We start from the raw sequence: 18,215 nt of genomic DNA on the forward strand, positions 1-18,215 counted from the left end.
CATTGCACACTGAGCTCTGCTAACAGTAAAGTTTGGTAGACGACGTATTGACTTATTGTCCCAAAAACACTGCATTGCTACTCCCTGAGACCTTCCTCTGCTGCAATGAGAAAAGCATTATTTGCCATGTTCAAAAAGAAAGCTATCTGACCTTATTTTAAGTGGAGCATTTGCAAACAGCCAGACAGTAATAAAGCCCAAACATAATCAGAAGTATTTGACATGTATTGTGATGAAGTCGCTCCTGCAGACTGGGGCTTAGTTACTGCAAAGCTCTGCTGTACGGTGCTGTTGTGTTGTCACTCAACTTGATGTTGCTTGAGGAAGTTAATGATGATGGTATTTATGCTCAAAAATACATGTTTATCATGGACTGATCTAAATACCACGGTGCTTAACAGCTGTTTCTACACTCAGAACAGAAGCATTCAGGAAAGCCTACCGGTTAACTGAGTGATATTTTGCTTTTTTTTTTTACATGAAATTATGCATTTTCAAACATTTCCCTGTGGTCTACATAAACTGTAAATGCTATACTTGGGACTGAATTCTTCTTTAATTCAACTCCACAGGTCCATCTTCAACCCTATTTCTGAGTAATGACACCAGAGAGGTCGTTTTAAATGCAAATGAGACACTTCAAACCCCACCCCCTCCAGGTTGTTGACTGTGCTGCTCTGTCCCGTTAACCCACTTTTGTTCGTTAATCCAACCAACACCTGAACATTTTAGGTAACCGGCTCGAAGTTTGGACATATTTTCAGTATATACTACAACTGCTGCTGCTGATAAACAAGTATGGTGTGCTTGGAGGAATGTTTATCGAAAGTCTTGACCTTATATGTGCAAATGTCGTGATGTAACTAGTTATAGATGCAACACATTAAGCAGGAATTAAAATGGGTTGTAGAAACCCAGTCGATTTTTGCCACAATGAATATAAAGATAGCTTTGCAGCACCTGGAGGGTTCAAATTCAAACTTTTGGAACTATTAGGGTCTGAATACACAACAAATAAATGAACCAAAGACTAATAAAAGTGGGTTTAGCAAAATATGACCCCTTTAAAATGAATAAATGATAAATCCAATCCCTCCAATCTGATACTGTAAAAATCTGGAGATCACAACAGGAGCTAAAGAGCATTTAGCTCAGTCAGTTAAGTATAAAATGGGCAGAATTACTCATTTCCGACTTGAAATAAAGAATAAAATGCGAGATGAAACACCATCATTTGTAATTCTATGTAAGTCACAGTCATAATGGAACCCTATAAGCAACCTTTATTAATAAGACTGTCTTTCAAATGTAAAATTTAGTTCTCATTCTAGACAAAAATACTACAACTAAAAATGAAAGATTGCAATCTGGCTGGTTTCATTGTTAATGCAAATGAAGCAGCTAACCTGTGGCTAATTAGCAATGCTTTGATCACATGGATGACTGTGAGCCAATCATATCAGTTCCCTGATGAATGTCTTGTGGTACAGAGTCTCAGCCATAATGTCAGAGATTAGTGACACATTTGGTTCTGACATGTTTTGATGATAAAGAACCTGAATAATGTATTAGTGGTCCATGGATCTACATGACAGACTGTAGAGCTGCTGTTAATGGGCCTCATCTGTCGCTAAACCTCTGTCACTTGTTTCACAAAATAATAATTTCTGTACTGGATCTGATCAGGGAGCATCATAATTTCCCTGTCAGGACAAGATGTTAAAAATCGTCACAGAGGGCGTCTGTTATGGAACCAGGAGTTTTCACAAAATAGCTGTTTTTCAGTGAACTGAGCCACTTCTCCCATAGGACTCCATACAAACAGATCAGACTGGTCTCCCTTTGAAGAACCTAAAACTGTGACATGTTTACATGTAAATACTGGAATCTTGCATCTTCAGCCTATGCATCTTTTTGTTGATGTCAAATTGACAACTTCATAAAGTGTCATATGTATTTTTGAAGCTCCTATAGAACATGAACCATTTGTGTCTGTGACATGAAACTGTCAAGCTGCTGTTTCTGCTTCCACATCTTTCACATTTTCCAACAACACCTTGTGATCTAGCTTGTAAATTAGGATCAACAACAGAAAATAACATTGATGTTTAAAGAAGTGTCATATGTGGCTTTACTCACTGTTGGTTTTGAGGCGTGCTGGCTCACTGTTGCGGCTTCCTGCCTGGTTGATAGCCTTGACAAAGAAGATATAACGGGTGCCACTCTGCAAGCCGTGCACCGTGTAGTGGTTCTGCTTGATGTTCGGTACGATCATCCAGCTGTCTGCTGAGTTGTACAAACCTGGCACGTCCACAGAAACACACACACACACACACACACACGCATACATGCATGAGTAACAGAGTTGTGTTGATACTTTGAGGATAAGCCAAGTTGCAGCTACTGCTAAGAAACTTCAAAACAGTGAAATGGTACCCTCCAAAATCTGGCCAGAGCTGTGTGCTATTTTTTCTTAAAACCACAAAGTGAGTCATCATACATAAGAAGCTTTGAGAACATACAACATTTATGTGTACGTACCTATCTATTACACTACCTTTCCATCAGGTTTATAGTCCCCTGAGGCAATACTGCATGTTCACCCACCTGAATATATAACCTATTAAGAACAAGGCACTTCGCACAACATGACACAGGAAGTCTGGATTACCCGCCCGAGGCAAAATGTAGTGATAGCCTTAAATGTTCAAACGTATAGAAACATGGGCAACACTAACATGACTCCAGCTGGTGGGCATGTGGACTCAAAGAGAATTACAGCGAAGGGTTAGTGATGGTTGGTTTAACTCTGCATTCACCTGCTTCTCAACACAGTCTTTTCAGCCTCTGAGCTGAAGTCGACTGTGAAGGATGAAAAGGAAATCTCAGCTCAGGTCTCAGGAGCAGATCACGTACAATGAGGTGCTCTTTGGTCTCTAGTCTTAGATTAAATAACACCTATAAAATTACACATTAACACTGCAACTCTTTTCACCTTTTATGACCCACTCTCATTCGTCAATAAATTGTATTTTTTCAGAAACACTTTTTACACTGGTTGAGAGGTGTGTAACACAGATTGTAGAGTAACTGTAACTCCATGTGTAACACTGATATTTATGTGAGTCATATGATATTTCATGCCTGACAAAATGTAACCATGTGTGGTGATACTACACAGTATGCTAGATGCTGATGTGTGAAAAAACCAACAGTGTGTAAAATTCACCACTTCCAATGCACTTGCTGTGTTTTTCACCAACATTATTGTCATTATCACACATGACAGGTGTGACCGGAAACCATGTTCAGTATTTCTTTGCTGCAGAGAGGAGGCCACTACCACAACAACAGCTAAACTAGTTGGCACAACAACAGAGATGGATGTTTTATGATTTATTTATTGCCCAAAGAGTTTAACCTTGAACCATGTAAACAATGTGATGCACAAGTAGAGGACCAGACAAAAATGATACTTTACAAATGAATGTTTAGGCCAGTGACCGACAGACTCATGGGTCCAATCCCAATTCACCCCTTAGCTCTCCCCCTTACCCTTACCCCTTGGCTCTTGCACTTGGTACTACCCCTCGAAACGGAGCTGCAAGGGTTAGGGGTTGAAACATTCCCCTATGAAATGGGACAACCCTTCGTGACCTGTTACATCATCAACAGTCATCGATGCCACTATACACAGATGCTACAACTTTGTTTCCAAAAGTATTCATCATGCTGTCAGCAACTGTAACTGTCTCTGTTTCACAGGCTTTGGTCGTCTTTATTCAGCAATCAACTACAAACCACAGAAATGCAATCTGCAGGGTTATAAAAAACTATACATCTTGAAAAATTACCCCCAGTTCCGCATTTGATAATTTTGGAATTTTCTTGTATGGACGTTGGTAGGTAGGTGAATGGTGGATATTTGTCCAAATTTACAGACCCAGGTTTTCATGCATGAGTGAGCAGGGGCAAATTGTGCAATCCAAGTTAAAACTGGTTTGCGTGAAGTAGTGGTGGAATTTAAATCCAACCCAAGGTCATGGGAGGAGACAATGGGCATCCATCTTGTTTTCCACAAAATTACCAGGTTACAGCATTAACACTTTGGCCACCATGTCAATTTCATTTCTTTACCCATGGCAGCTGTTCCTGCCTTTCAAAGTCAATTCAACATGTTTAGGTCTGAAAATGTCACTGAGGACAGGCCAAGTTAGGGTTAGAGCTAGAATCCCACCGCTACTTCGTGCAAACCAGTTTTAACTTGGATTGCACAATTTGCCCCTGCTCACTCATGCATGAAAAGCTGGGTCTGTAAATTTGGAAAAATATCCACCAATCCCCTACCTACCAACGTCTATAAAAGAAAATTCCAAAAATTATCAAATGCGGAACTGGAGGTAATTTTTCAAAATGTATACTCTTTTTTGATACACCCTGTATAACACATTGAAATGGCATTAAATGGTCGATCAAATAATTAAGTTGTTAACGAAGAAAACACGTACATTTGTGTGTTTCTTTTGTCACACTGCTGCACTTGTTGGCTCTGTTTACCTCCATCTTGCCAACGATTTGAACAGAATTATGGGTAATTTCTCCTACCCCTCCGTCTACTTGAGAATCGGGACAACACTACCCCTTCATGTGTACACGCAAAACTGAGGGGTAGGGGTAAGGGGGAGGGGCCAAGGTTTGAATTGGGACTCAGCCATGTATTCTGGATTCACATCACGCTCCTGAAAATTCTGAACATACTCAAATAACCTCTTTCCAAAACGAACAAAGCGTCTTGTTAAGCACCGCTGCAGCTGATGTTAATGTTTGTAGAGTTGAAAGTAGAATAGCAATTCTTCTCCTTGTCTCATCTTTCCTACCCCTGAAGAATTGCCAGGAAATAAAAATCCTGAAAGGGAAAGAACTCTCTAGGCCATGCCTGCCTTGTGCCTTCTGGTGAGGATGCATTGTGAATTATTGAGCAAGATGGCAACAGCATACATAAGTAATAGCAGAGAGTCTGCTTGTAAATATAAATACTTCACAGGACGCAAATAAGGCCTTTAAAAGTGAAGCGGCTTTAAGTATGAATGAGGGGAGGGGACTCTTAAGTTAGAGTGAAGGCTGCGTCTTTACATATCTGCCAACTTCCATAAGCTTTTCTGTGACAAAGAAAAAATGTAGAGGGCTTTCATCTTTCCTCAACAAAAAACAAAAAAGAAAAAGTAGTGGAGTTTTTAAATTTGTCTTTCCACCTTCCTTGTGCATTATCCATTTTGCACGCAGCGATGGCCAGCAGGTTCATCTTCTGTTTATTTCAGTCTGGTCTCCAAATACGCATTCAGCATCAACAAAGACATTCTGTTTCTCCCCTAAAAACATTGTTCCTCTGTGACAGCTGTCCCTGTTGTTATGAAAATTGTGCCACCCACCTGTCGTTTTAGCTGCATTCTGTCCAAATTAGGGAGGCTACAGTGTTATATGGGTTTTCAAAGACAGATACGGGGAATGCTGCTTCCCATTTTTAATGCTTTTGATCTCCATAGCACCTCTCCCTTTTTTTTTTTTTGCTAAATCAAATTAGGTCAGCACACAGAAATATGCTATCGCTTATTTTGCCACTGAAAGGGGGTTGTCTGACACTGCAGTAGCCGTGCAGCTTTGGAGAGCATTGTGACTTCAAAGTGTGATAGAGGAGTAAGTGAAAATGTCAGTGCAAATACAGAAAGAAAAAGGAAATGGAGAGGAAACAGACTGACTCGTGTCTTGCAACTGTGTGTGTTTGGGTACAGTAGTGTGCACGTCTGTTTGTGTCTGCCTTAAACTCTAATGCCGACAGATGAGAAAGGTACAGAAACGCAAGGTATTATGGGAATGGATGTGAGTTATCTTTGATGATGCAATATAGAGTTAATGGTGACAGTCGGTGTGTGTTTGAGCTTTTTTTCTGATTGCAGTCTGCATTTTTAACCACTGTTGTGAAGATCTGAACACCAAGGTGACAATGTTTTGATCTATCCTGCACTTTTCAAAGGGCTACATGACCTTTATGACAGGGTTTAAAGGGGTCGTATTTTGCTAAACCCACGATTGTTAGTCTTTGGTACATTTATTTGTGTATTTGTGGACCTTAATAGTTCCGTAAGTTTGAATTTGAACCCTCCAGGTGCTGCAACGCTATCTTTATATTCATTGCGGCAAAAATCGAGTGGATTTCTACAACCTGTTTTAATTCCTGCTTAATTTGTTACGTCTATAACTAGTTACGTCATGACATTTGCACATATAAGGTCAAGACTTCTGATGAGCATCTGTAGTTGTAGCGGTTGTAGTCCAAACTGAAAATATGTCCAAACTTCGAGCCGATTACCTGAAATGTTCAGCTGTTGGTTGTATTAATGAACACAAGCGGCTGAACGGGACAGAGCAGCACGATCCCCCACGTGGAGGGGGTGGGGTGTGAAGTGGCTCATGTGCATTTAAAGGGCCAGCGCTCCAAATGACCTTTCTAGTGTCATTACTCAGAAATAGGGTTGAAGATGGACCTGTGGAGTTGAATTAATGAAGAATTCAGACCCAAGCATCGTATTTACAGTTCATGTAGGCCACAGGGAAATGTTTTAAAATACATAATTCCATTTAAAAATGCAAAATATCAACCAAACATTTTCTAAAGATTTAAAGTTTGCTATTTTAGGTGTAATCCCAGAAAGTTTAGTGGGAGATAACCGAAAATACCTCTAATGAATTTTACTGATGGCAGCCATTAAATGCATCACTATCAAGTGGTTGAAACCTGAACCTCCTACATATAACATTTGGTTTGAGAAAGTGAGGAAAATCTATCAGATGAAGCAAATTACATATGTACTCAGAATTCAAGGAGAGATATTTACAAAGAGATGGAGTCCCATGAATAAGCTTTTAATGTAATAAGCATTTAGAAGTGGTCATCTACATGTGTGTGTGTTTTTTTTTTTTTGGTTATTCGTGTTTCATATGCGATTAATTATAATCAATATCTACTACAGATGTTTTTTTTTTTCTTTCATGTGTGCCACATGGGGATGTTTGATTGGATATGTTAATGTACTGTATGTAAAATGTCATGTATGTCTGAATGAGCAGAACTAAATAAAAATTAAGTTAAAAAAAAAAAAAAAAAAGCAAAATATCACTCCTTTAAGTTAGGATTAAGGTTAGGAATACAGTTGTGATGGTGAAGGTTAGAGTAAGGTGCCTGGCATGGGCGGAGACACATTTAGCGTTACATTTTAAGCATCAAACACTTTCCTTTCAAACACAATTTCCTGCTTTCATGAGAATTTCTTTGCACCATGGTTGTGCCTTTTCTGCATCAGTTTATTGGAATAAATACAAAATTCAAGCATCAGTTTTCTCGTATAATATTATGCTTGCTGAGAACACACAGTGATGCAGTGATCATTTACTGTGCTGTCCTCCTTTGTGTCTTTTGTGTTTCCAGAACGTTCCTGCTCTTTCTGCGATGTTCAAGTGACACAAATGTGTGATCCTGTGCTGGTATAATTCCGGGTGTTTATTTTGTACCAAACACACTGTGTGAGCAGCTGTGCTCCACTACAACAACAAGTCCTCATATCTACATGACAGTACAGGTTGATTACCAGTGACTCCCAGAGCTGTAATGTTCACAGATTTGCTTTTCTAGTACCTCTGGAGGACGGTGGACAATATGGTAGATGTGGGCAGCAGGACAACTGGCAAAAAACACCACAGATAATGTTAAAGATTCAATATGGAAGATATGTGGCAATTAACAGTTAAAATTTCAATGTTGTTTTTAAAGCTTTAAATGATTTCGCTCCTCCTCTAACCCTATTTATCTGAGATTTTAATCCTTCAGTATCTGGGTGCGCCTTTTAGGCACACTTTCCACTTCGTTTCAAAAAAACTTCATATTATTTTTCATAATTTAAATAAGGTTTGAATTCAAAAGTTGTTCATTTTTGCATGATCTTTAAAATTCTGGGCACCAACTAAAATCTGCACATTGTAAACAAAAGAAAATTACAAGACTAGCATCTGTCTCCCATGTGTCCCTAAAACACACTATTTCTTCCATTTGATATGTATGATTAGGACTGACATTGATTTACAAAAAGAAAATCAAATTACAGCAGAAAAATAAATCAATATATAATATTTAATATTTTGATTTATAGGTGTGCATTTTACGCACACTTAGTGACAGATGCTAGTATTTTTGAACATTTGACCTAGCGCCAAAAATAATAATGCAAATTAACCAGTGTTGGAGTTAATCATTGACATATGCCAGGATGAAAAAATCAAATAATATGTGATCCAGTTTTTATGTAGTATATTGAAATTTTTTTTTATTTTTTTGCATCCCCCCAAAAATTGGTTTGTTTACATTATAAACAGCATTTAAAGGGTTAAAAAATGTGACAATTATTGAGTATTTGGTATTTTTATGTACGGCTCAAGTTGATGAAATAGAAAAAAGTGTAAAAGAATTAAAAACAAACTGTATGAAACTTTTTTGGACATTATTCCACAAGTGTGCGAAAAAGGCACACTTGGTGCTTAGTAAGGGCCTTGCCGGATGGGATACCGGAGGGTTAACAGTTCACGCCCCAGCAGAGCCCTCCGATCATCCACTCCGATGGTTTTGGATGTCCCCAGGTCCCGATATAAACAGCGGGGTGATTCTTTTGCTGTTGCCGCTCGCTGCCTCCTGACCTGTGAGTCCTCACTGACATGTCCCTGTTTAAGTCCAGGTCAAAGACACACCTGTTCAGACTGGCTTTTAACCCTTAGTACTGACACACTCTTAGGTTTTAAATTTGTGGTCTTTTCTATCATTGTGTGTCATGTCTTATTGTTTTATGCATTTTTATAGTATTTGATTAAACTGTTGTTATCTTATCATTTTGTTCATGTTTTTAGATGTAAAGCACTGTTGTAAAGTGCTACATAAACAAACTTTGATTAATTGAATTATCTATATATGCTGGGTAACGCCTTTATTATGCCAATGACTGTCTCAGTTACCTACATCCATCATAACAGCCACTTTCGAAATCTTTACCACCTTAGTTCTGCTTCTGCATCTCTTTGCAACTCTAGCAACTATTACCTATCTACATTCAGTCCGCTAACATCAGAAAATAACCAGCTCACAGCACAACACAAACTGCAACACAACGTCTATGCAAATGTTCCATGTTGAACCTTTACAGGAGTGATATTTTGCTTTTTAAAATGTAATTATGCATTTTAAAACATTTCCCTGTGGTCTACATAAACTGTAAATGCTATGCTTGGGTCTAAATTCTTCACTAATTCAACTCCACAGGTCCATCTTCAACACTATTTCTGAGTAATGACACCAGAAAGGTCGTTTTGAGCGCTGGCCCTTTAAATGCAAATGAGCCTCTTCACACCCCACCCCCTCCAGGTTATTGGCTGTGCTGCTCTGTCCCATTCAACCAACACCTGAACATTTTAGGTAATCGACTCAAAGTTTGGACATATTTTCAGTATGGACTACAACCACTGCTGCTGATAAACAATTATGTTGTACTCGGAGAAATATTCGTCGGAAGTCTTGACCTTATATGTGCAAATGTCTTGATGTAACGAGTTATAAAATGTAACAAATTAAGCAGGAATTAAAATGGGTTGTAGAAACCCAGTCAATTTTTGCTGCAATGAATATAAAAATAGCTTTGCAGCACCTGGAGGGTTCAAATTCAAACTTTTGGAACTCTTAAGGTCCGAATACACAAATAAATGAACCAAAGACTAATAAAAGTGGGTTTAGCAAAATATGACCCCTTTAAAATGAATAAATGATAAATTCAATCCCTCCAATCTGATACTGTAAAAGTCTGGAGATCACAACAGTTGTTAAAGAGCATTTAGCTCAGTCAGTCAAGTATAAAATGGGCAGAATTACTCATTTCTGACTTGAAAAAAAGAATAAAATGCGAGATGAAACACCATCATTTGTAATTTTATGTAAGTCACAGTCATAATGGAACCCTATAAGCAACCTTTATTAATAAGACTGTCTTTCAAATGTAAAATTGCTGACAAACAATTATGTCGTACTCTGAGAAATGTTCATCAGAAGTCTTGACCTTATATGTGCAAATGTCTTGATGCAACGAGTTATAAAATGTAAAAAATTAAGCAGGAATTAAAATGCGTTGTAGAACTCCACTCGATTTTTTCTGGAATGAATATAAAGATACCTTTGCAGCACCTGGAGGGTTCAAATTTAAACTTTTTGAACTATTAGGGTCCAAACACACAAATAAATGTACCAAAGACTAATAAAAGTGTGTTTAGCAAAATATGACCCGTTTAACATCAAACATATAAAACAGCTTTTTGGTGGTTTAAGCTGATTTTAGGTTTTATGGTTTAGGTGCAAAAAATTATAGTCAGGGATTAAATCCACATATTTGTCATTGCGACAGATCCACCACAACCTCCACCTATTAAAGATGCTGTCTCTGTATTGTTTTGTCCTGTTACATCACAATACGATCATTTGGAGGCATTTAATAGGTGTAGCTACACAACAGAATGAAACTATGGACTACAATAAAAACACTACTTAAACAACCTATGAACGTATTTTCAACAGGAGGACAGATTCCACTAAGAGTTCAAAAAAAAAAAAAAAAAAAAAAGGCATTATGTTCACACTCATCTCCATCAGATGGTTCTTTTGTTGTCTAACAAACATCTATTTTACATCAACTGAACTCCATCAAACACTGCTTCACCACAGAAAATTAATCCTGCTGAGTTCCTGTAAAAATACCCTGTAGAGAGACACAGAGAGAGATTTTACCAAACTCTGTGCTGTCCTAACACCTGCTGCGATTCAGCTTTTCACCTGTGATCATCATATTAATACTTCACCACAGGCCAGTGCTTATGAATACACATGAAAGACAGATGGCAGTTGGAGTCTGCAGGTACAGCTATTTCTTGTGTGTTAACATACACACCTACCAGGAAAAGGTATAAATTAGCATTAGAAATTGTGGAAATGTGGAGCTGTTCTATGTGGGGTTGGGATCAGGGATAAAGAACCTCCACTTCTATTGAGGGATACAATAAAAGTACTTTTCCTGAGCAAAGGCAATATGCAATGGCAAATGACTTTGTGAAGAATAAATGGGTTGCATTTTATAGTACTTTCATCCAAAGCTCTTTACAAAGACTCGTCGACACGTAGACAGGAGGAAGCCTAGATTGAGCAAAGAAGTCCTCCTCTACTCCTGACCCACAGTCGACCCCAGTAAACTGCTATTTTCTGAATTAAAAAAGAAAATCTGACCATAAAAGAGTGAATGTGGTGGTCTTACAGTCTCTGAGGAAGAGTTCACAAAGATATTACAGGAAGACATTTAAGAAAATATTAAATGCCACTTCACTACCACTCCATTATTACTCTTGGATATGGTATTTAACTCCATTTGTTTTCTGTTATTTCACTGTCAGTAATATAGCCCCTAGAAATCGGAGCCTGCACACATTTCTATTAATATCACTGCCCATAAAAACATGCATAGCAATAATTTATTTATCAATTCACATCGTTGCTTTGTGTAGAAGATGTCTGTTTTATCTGAGTGAGTTTCGAGCTTTACAGAGCCTCTGGTCGGTCCCTGAAGGCAGCATGCCACCCGTCTCTGAGCCTTCATTGATTAGTGCTTTCTATGCAATTTATTATTCATTGTGATTTCAAGTCAGTTATGCATTTTTTGAAAGTGAAGGAAAACAATTAAATTTTTATTCTTTTTTATTTTAGGCATTGTTTATAAATCTATTTGGCTATTTTCCAAACGTTACACTACTTTTGTGAATCTATAATGCCCAAATTTCGATTTACACATGGGTGCTTCTATGAAACTGGTCCCTAAAAACAGGACATGGGGGCTTAACATTCAAATCAGATATAGACTAATGTTAAGGTGAACCAAGTTTGGAAGTACTTTGGGTCTATTTTAAAAATAGATACTTACTGAGATAAAAGACAAACTATTTTTCAGATAAAACACGTTTTTAAATTGTTCTACATTATATTTAATGCAAAAATCCACATGTAACACAGTCCAAAGGCCACAAAAATTACGTGCTATTATCTTTTTGATTATCTCTTTCTTCTCACACAGGTACATTTTGGGAATTGAAGTAATTATGCAAGGTGTTTCACAAAAATTACCACTGTTGCAAAATCATTCGCAATTTATTTATGTTTAAATGGGCAGGTTCTGTATGTAATGCAAGTGGACATGATGGGTTACACACAAAACCTGGAATGAGACTGAGATTCATGAAAAACCTGCATGTCTGGGTTAGAAAAACCACTAAGATCGACAAATTTAACACAGTGTCTTTATTTATAGCGGTGTATAAGACCATTTGAAGCCATGTTTTCCAGATCAAAAGCACTGACACCTAGATAGTTTTCATGTCCCAATTTTGGTCCTATTTTTGGCCCCAATATTTTAATAAAAATTCATTAATTTTGGGATGGCTCAGAGCAAGAGAATAGTTTTTTTTTTTTGCATTTATCTGAGGTCATCATAAGGTACATCCTGGGGGAAATATGTGTAAATTTTTCTTTTATTGTTGGGTCTAAAAAGCTGGCAAAATGAACCCAGTTTCATAGAAGCACCCACATAGTAAAGGTGTGTTTTCAGTGTGTTATTTCACTTTTTTTTTGTAGAAAATCTGAATTCTAATATGTCATCTTTAAGGCCCAATTTTTTCATCAGTGTTCCAGACTTTATTCTATAAATAGCTGAGAATGTTCTGCACATTTTGATATGCAACACATGGGGTATCAGGTTATATGAAGTACCTTAAAACATCACAAGCAGGTATGGTAAAAACTGTTTTTTTAAGTTAATAACCATTAACATCATACATAAAATATTTAAGTAAAGTAATCCTTGGATCAATCCCAGTGCAGCATCAAAAATTAAATGTAAGTCTGTCTGTGTGCAGAATGTAGATATGACTAGAGTTGCAGAGGGAAACAGTCAGTACTTGGTTTCACTTGCTGAGATTATTTTCTGTTGCTGTGCCTGGATGATGATGCAAAGGCAGGGTTCAGAGACCACACACTCCTCTTCTCTTTCTCACAGGAGGGCAAAGCATGAGGATGAGGCCAGGCGAAAGGAAAAGAGAGAGACAGGAAACTGCTCAAGAGAGAGCATTTAGCCACTTGGAAAGTTGGAGAAAAACATGGTGGTGAAAACTCAAGTGGCGTGGTAGGCTAAATGGGTTTCTCTCTTTCTCAGTTTCTCTTGTGAATCTCTGAGGACTGTGTGGCAGCACACGGCTGAATATCTGAGTCACTCAGACTATCACAGCTGAAATGTATCCTTATGTTTCAGATGGCTGGGGTACTTGAGTTGCATGGTTAGATGGAGAAATGTTAGACTACAGAGAAAAGAAGAGAAGAGAGGAGAGAAGATGATGAAAGTGTCAAATGGAGGAGAAAAAGACCGGAGAGCACAGGTGTGTGTGTGGGTGCATGTTCATGTGAATGTGCAGGATTATGTACGTTCATCAAATCCTTCTTATATAAGTGGCAATAAGTGGCAATTTTCATCTCCCCTATGTAACCATTATCCACTGTGATATTCACTTCAGTTTCTCCTCCACAGTAGCCTTTTCATCTTTTTATCTACAGATTCACAATCGGCTGAATGTTGTTGTATGATGGAAATGCTGATACATTTCGGAAATCTACGGTGGTAATGTTTTTGCCTCTGTTCTGGATTAAACTAGGATCAGGAAATTTAGGAGAATTTTGTTTTTAAGGCTGAACCTAAGGCCATGCGGTGGTGATAATGACTAAAATTTACACCCAAATCATAGAATAAACAATTAATTAAAAATATACAGTTACTAAAATTGTAATATGATTTCAGATGAACAAATTTCTTACAAATGATGGCCTAGCAAGAAAGGAACACCTACACCATGACAGATTAATGAGACTGCTTTGCTTGATCGAAAATAAGAAGATCCTGGGCTCAACTGATGCTTGAAATACCCTACTATAAATATATAAACCTTAATAATGCTAAAATAAACTAACTATATCATAAGCAGAAAGGGGGGGATTACATTACACTGGTTTTAGATCATTATGTTGTGCAGCATTTTAACACTGTTTAAAGGAAAGAAAAACTAGATACAAAAACCAAATCCATTTGAAGCATCCCTTGTGAAATGTGCTGTATGTCCTATTTTTATAATATGTAGTCTTGATAACTCAGCTCTATCTCACTATAAATACAAGCAAAGAAGACTAAAGCCGGACAGAAAATCTAGGTTATGCAACACAGTTTGTATAAAATATTGAACATATGAAAATAAGACTGCTCCGGTTTATACTCCTTTGTAAAAGCAGTGAGGTCAGTGAGTTTTTTTTATATTTCGATTATGTATGTGTTTGCTTGTGTAGGTTTAGATATGTAACTCGGATAGTTACATATCAACAGCTGATAAATAAAGCTGCTTACGTACTTGTGGACCGAGTTCTATCACCAAAAATCTACTAATATTTGTTAAAACATGTTCATAATCCCAGTACATGATTTGATCTAAAAACTCATGATATTTTGCTGAATAAGGTACCTGACCGTCCTTTTGTCTGTGTAAAAGTAAATAACTGAACACAGTGTTTATACCAGTTTAAGACTGTTTTACTGCACATGTGAGTGTGTGTTGACTTACTGATGAAGTTGGTCTGGCCAGTGTAGATGGTGTACTGTAACTCATAGGAGGTGACGCTGAACTCGTCCTCTGACGTCCAGTGTACAGTGATGGTGTCATGGGAAGCGGTGCACAGCTCGTCTCTTATGGATGGCGGGTTAGGAGCTACACAACAACATTAATCATACAGAAAACAGTGACTGACCCGATCTATGTGTTTAAATCTCAGTGGTATCACCTCAGATTGAAGTAAAGGTCATTTAACCCATAAAGACCCAGTGCTATACTCAGTGCCAATGAAAACGCAACACTTGAATGTGTTTTATTGTTCCTGAGCTGCATCAATATGTTTAAATTTCACCTGTATGAGATAATCCCAGACAATTTCTTAACAACCTGAGACGGGTTGAGCTATTGTCACGCTTGAATGAACTTGTCTGCATTCATAAGACTTGTTTTTCTCATTGCTCAGTGACGAACTGCTCAACTTAAGGAATTGTGGTCAGTTAAGGAGTGGTCATGTTCTGTATATAAAGGCAAGCTGGAAAGCATGAAAATCATTTGTAATAACTCAGCGATGCCTAGACTGACACGTGACCACAGATGCCATGCTATGGGGCTCCTGGAGGCCGGAATCTCTGCTCGGCAGGTGGCGCGCCGTTTTGGATGCGATGTGTCCACCATAGTCAGGATGCAACAGAGGCATGAAGAAACTGGCTCAACTGCAGACAGACTTCGCCCTGGACGAGCATGTGTGACCACGCCACAGCAGGATTGCTACATTGAGCTGCAGCACCTCCGGGACCGCTTTGTGACTTTTGGTTTTGGGGGTCCTTGAGTTTCGTTCTTTATCCTTATTTTTTGTCAACAAATTTGGATGTGATTTTTTTATTTTTACTGTATAGAAATGGCCTATGATTAATTCCAAAGAGCTTATGGAATAAAAATCCTCATCGATTAAAAAAATATAAGAATCTTCAAGTGTTGCGTTTTCATTGGCACTGAGTATACTTTTGTGGCAGTTCCAAAACAGTCTTTACTCTTATATTTAAATAATTTATCACCATTTATTATAATATCATCCTCTGTATTTTGTATTTTTATTGTAAAAATCAAGTAATTTCCTATATTCAATTTACTGATCATGTCAATGCTCATAAAAGCTTAGAGTATATTTGAAGATTATTATATCAGAAACAGAGAAAACTGAAGAAAAAGTGACTTTTTCAGCAAAATATATCGCTAACTGAACATAAACCAAATGTCTTCATCCACTGTCATTGATCCAACAACATGACTTTTACTGGTGAATCAATGTTGTAGAAGATGACGGTGTTTCCACGTTCACTACGGAGCCTCTGAACGTCCAAATTGGCAGTTTGGGTCTTTATGGGTTAATGCAGTTGAGTAATACATTTACAAAAAGAAAAATGGTCTTTTGTTATGGTGGCTAAGTTTAGTTAATGTTCTTTATTACACACATTTATTGAATTTATAATCATTCATCATCCCTTACTGTTTATATAAGTCCTCCAGGTTCCAGAAACCTTTGCATCCCCACTTGGACAATTAAAAATAATATCCTGCACGTATTTGTAAAGTTATGTTGTCGCTTGGAAAAGAGTCTGAGACTTTTCATCAACCCTAACAAACAATACAGGTTCCTACAGGTTTCTACAAGTTAAATTTAAGACTTTTTAAGACCTTTTTAAAATTACTTAGAACAGAATTTAATGCCCATTTCACAGCCACACTGACAAAATTGTGTGACTCCTTGAATTTAGGAAAATGTATTTATTTACTCCAATGCCTTGATTCCCACCGTTCAGAGTCGTTTCTCACTGGGGGCTGCAAAGTTAGCAATAACTGGTTCCTAATTTAAAAAAAATATATAAATAAATAAATAAATAAAAATATAAATAGTCAGGTTGGAACGGGTGGAACTAAGTAGACTAATGTTACTTTCTTTGTAGTTTGGACATTTAACAGACGCATTTAAACACAATAGAGCGAACAAGTTGATGGGAACATAACTTAAGACCTACCATATCAAATTTAATACCTACTAAAGACTTTTTTTTTTGATCAATGTATTTTATTAAGTCTTTCAAACATACAAAAAAAGTAAGACAAACACTGAGACATACAGAAGAGGTATAAGATGCCACAAAATAAATAAAGGGTTCCACAATGTAGTTACCTAATCACTTTGTACACAGCACACATTATCCAGAGTCAAGGTGCATTATCAGCTGTTCTACATAAGAAATAAAAGGATGTCATACCATATTAAACTTCCCCATTGATCCATTCAATGTGTATCTAATCTTTTCAATTTTAAGGAAAAACATGACATCACATATCCATCTGCCAAAGGAGGGGGGTTTGTCATTCTGCCAATTTAAAAGAATGAGTCGCCGTGCTAAAAGAGAGGAGTAGACTGTACTATTTAATTGTGGCCTTTGTAGAGGGAGATCTTCTGATGGTATGCCAAAAATTAAAGACTTTTTAAAGGTAATTAAATGCAGATTTGTAAATTCAACACTTTTAAGACTTTTTAAGACCCTGTGGGAACCCTGACATAAAGAGGGGTTAATGGTTTACTCTTGCCAAAAGCATTTAATTCAATTACTGATACTGATACTAATGCTCTTACCTGTTAAATAATCTAGTCCCTCAAGAATTTTCTTTTCTCTGGAAAAGTCCAGTGCGAAGTTGTCGAATGCCTCATTCAGGTTGACATCAGGAATAAGTACCTGAGAAGAAGCTGTCGCCATGGCAACCCTGTGGAGGGGTCAGAAAGGATGAGCAGAGAATGTCAGTAAAAAATGTTAAGTCAGGGAAGGTCATAAGAGGAGAAGAAGAGGAAAAAGAAGCAAAATGTGATGCAGAGAAAAGAAAAATATGACAAAAGTGGAGGAAGTGAGGTGAGAAGTAGAAAGAGAGTTATGGAGTCACTGAGAAGAATAAATATAATGTCAAAATTTTGAAGTATTCACAATATCCGACAACAGCGTCTGCATCATAATCAACTGGTAGTATGAGTCAGTAGATACACAGTGACTCTGTGGTTTGGACTATCTCATTTATACCTACTCCTGCAAGTATCAGTCTGTGGCAGAAACCAGCTGAGCCACACTGTGGGCACAGAAATAGAGCAGTCTTTGATACTTGTTCATCAGCGAGGAGAAACCAGCCTGTCAAAGAGACAGCCGGGTGCTACAAAAAGTAAGCAATACTGGCCAAAGAAAAGAGGCAACGCAGGGTGCAGGTTCTGCAGGAGTTGTGAAAGAGACAGAGCAGGGGCAGAGGGGACAAGGGAATTACAGAAGTACAGAAGTGGAAAGAGGAAAAAGAAAAAACGATGTTCCCTCTCACAAATGATAGATGATTTTCAGTAGAGGCCAGACATTGATTTCAGGAACCAAACAGTTCTAATATAATGCTGATTTCACCAG

At 37.7% G+C, this 18,215-nt stretch overlaps 1 protein-coding gene across 5 annotated transcripts in view; it reads right to left on the reverse strand.

Moving 5' to 3' along the window:
- Positions 1-18,215, reverse strand: part of mid2 (midline 2) — a 182,378-nt gene that overhangs the window by 17,067 nt on the left and 147,096 nt on the right. For all 5 annotated transcript variants that reach the window (XM_030145659.1, XM_030145662.1, XM_030145658.1 and 2 more), the window contains 3 exons: positions 17,414-17,541; positions 14,779-14,922; positions 2,140-2,301 (listed from right to left, as the gene is read on the reverse strand). In XM_030145659.1, coding sequence (XP_030001519.1) covers positions 2,140-2,301; positions 14,779-14,922; positions 17,414-17,541 — 434 coding nt within the window. The remainder of the gene's footprint in view (positions 1-2,139; positions 2,302-14,778; positions 14,923-17,413; positions 17,542-18,215) is intronic.

This window comes from Sphaeramia orbicularis, chromosome 10 (genome assembly GCF_902148855.1).
Source record: "Sphaeramia orbicularis chromosome 10, fSphaOr1.1, whole genome shotgun sequence".
In the NCBI taxonomy this organism is placed as follows: Eukaryota; Metazoa; Chordata; class Actinopteri; order Kurtiformes; family Apogonidae; genus Sphaeramia; species Sphaeramia orbicularis.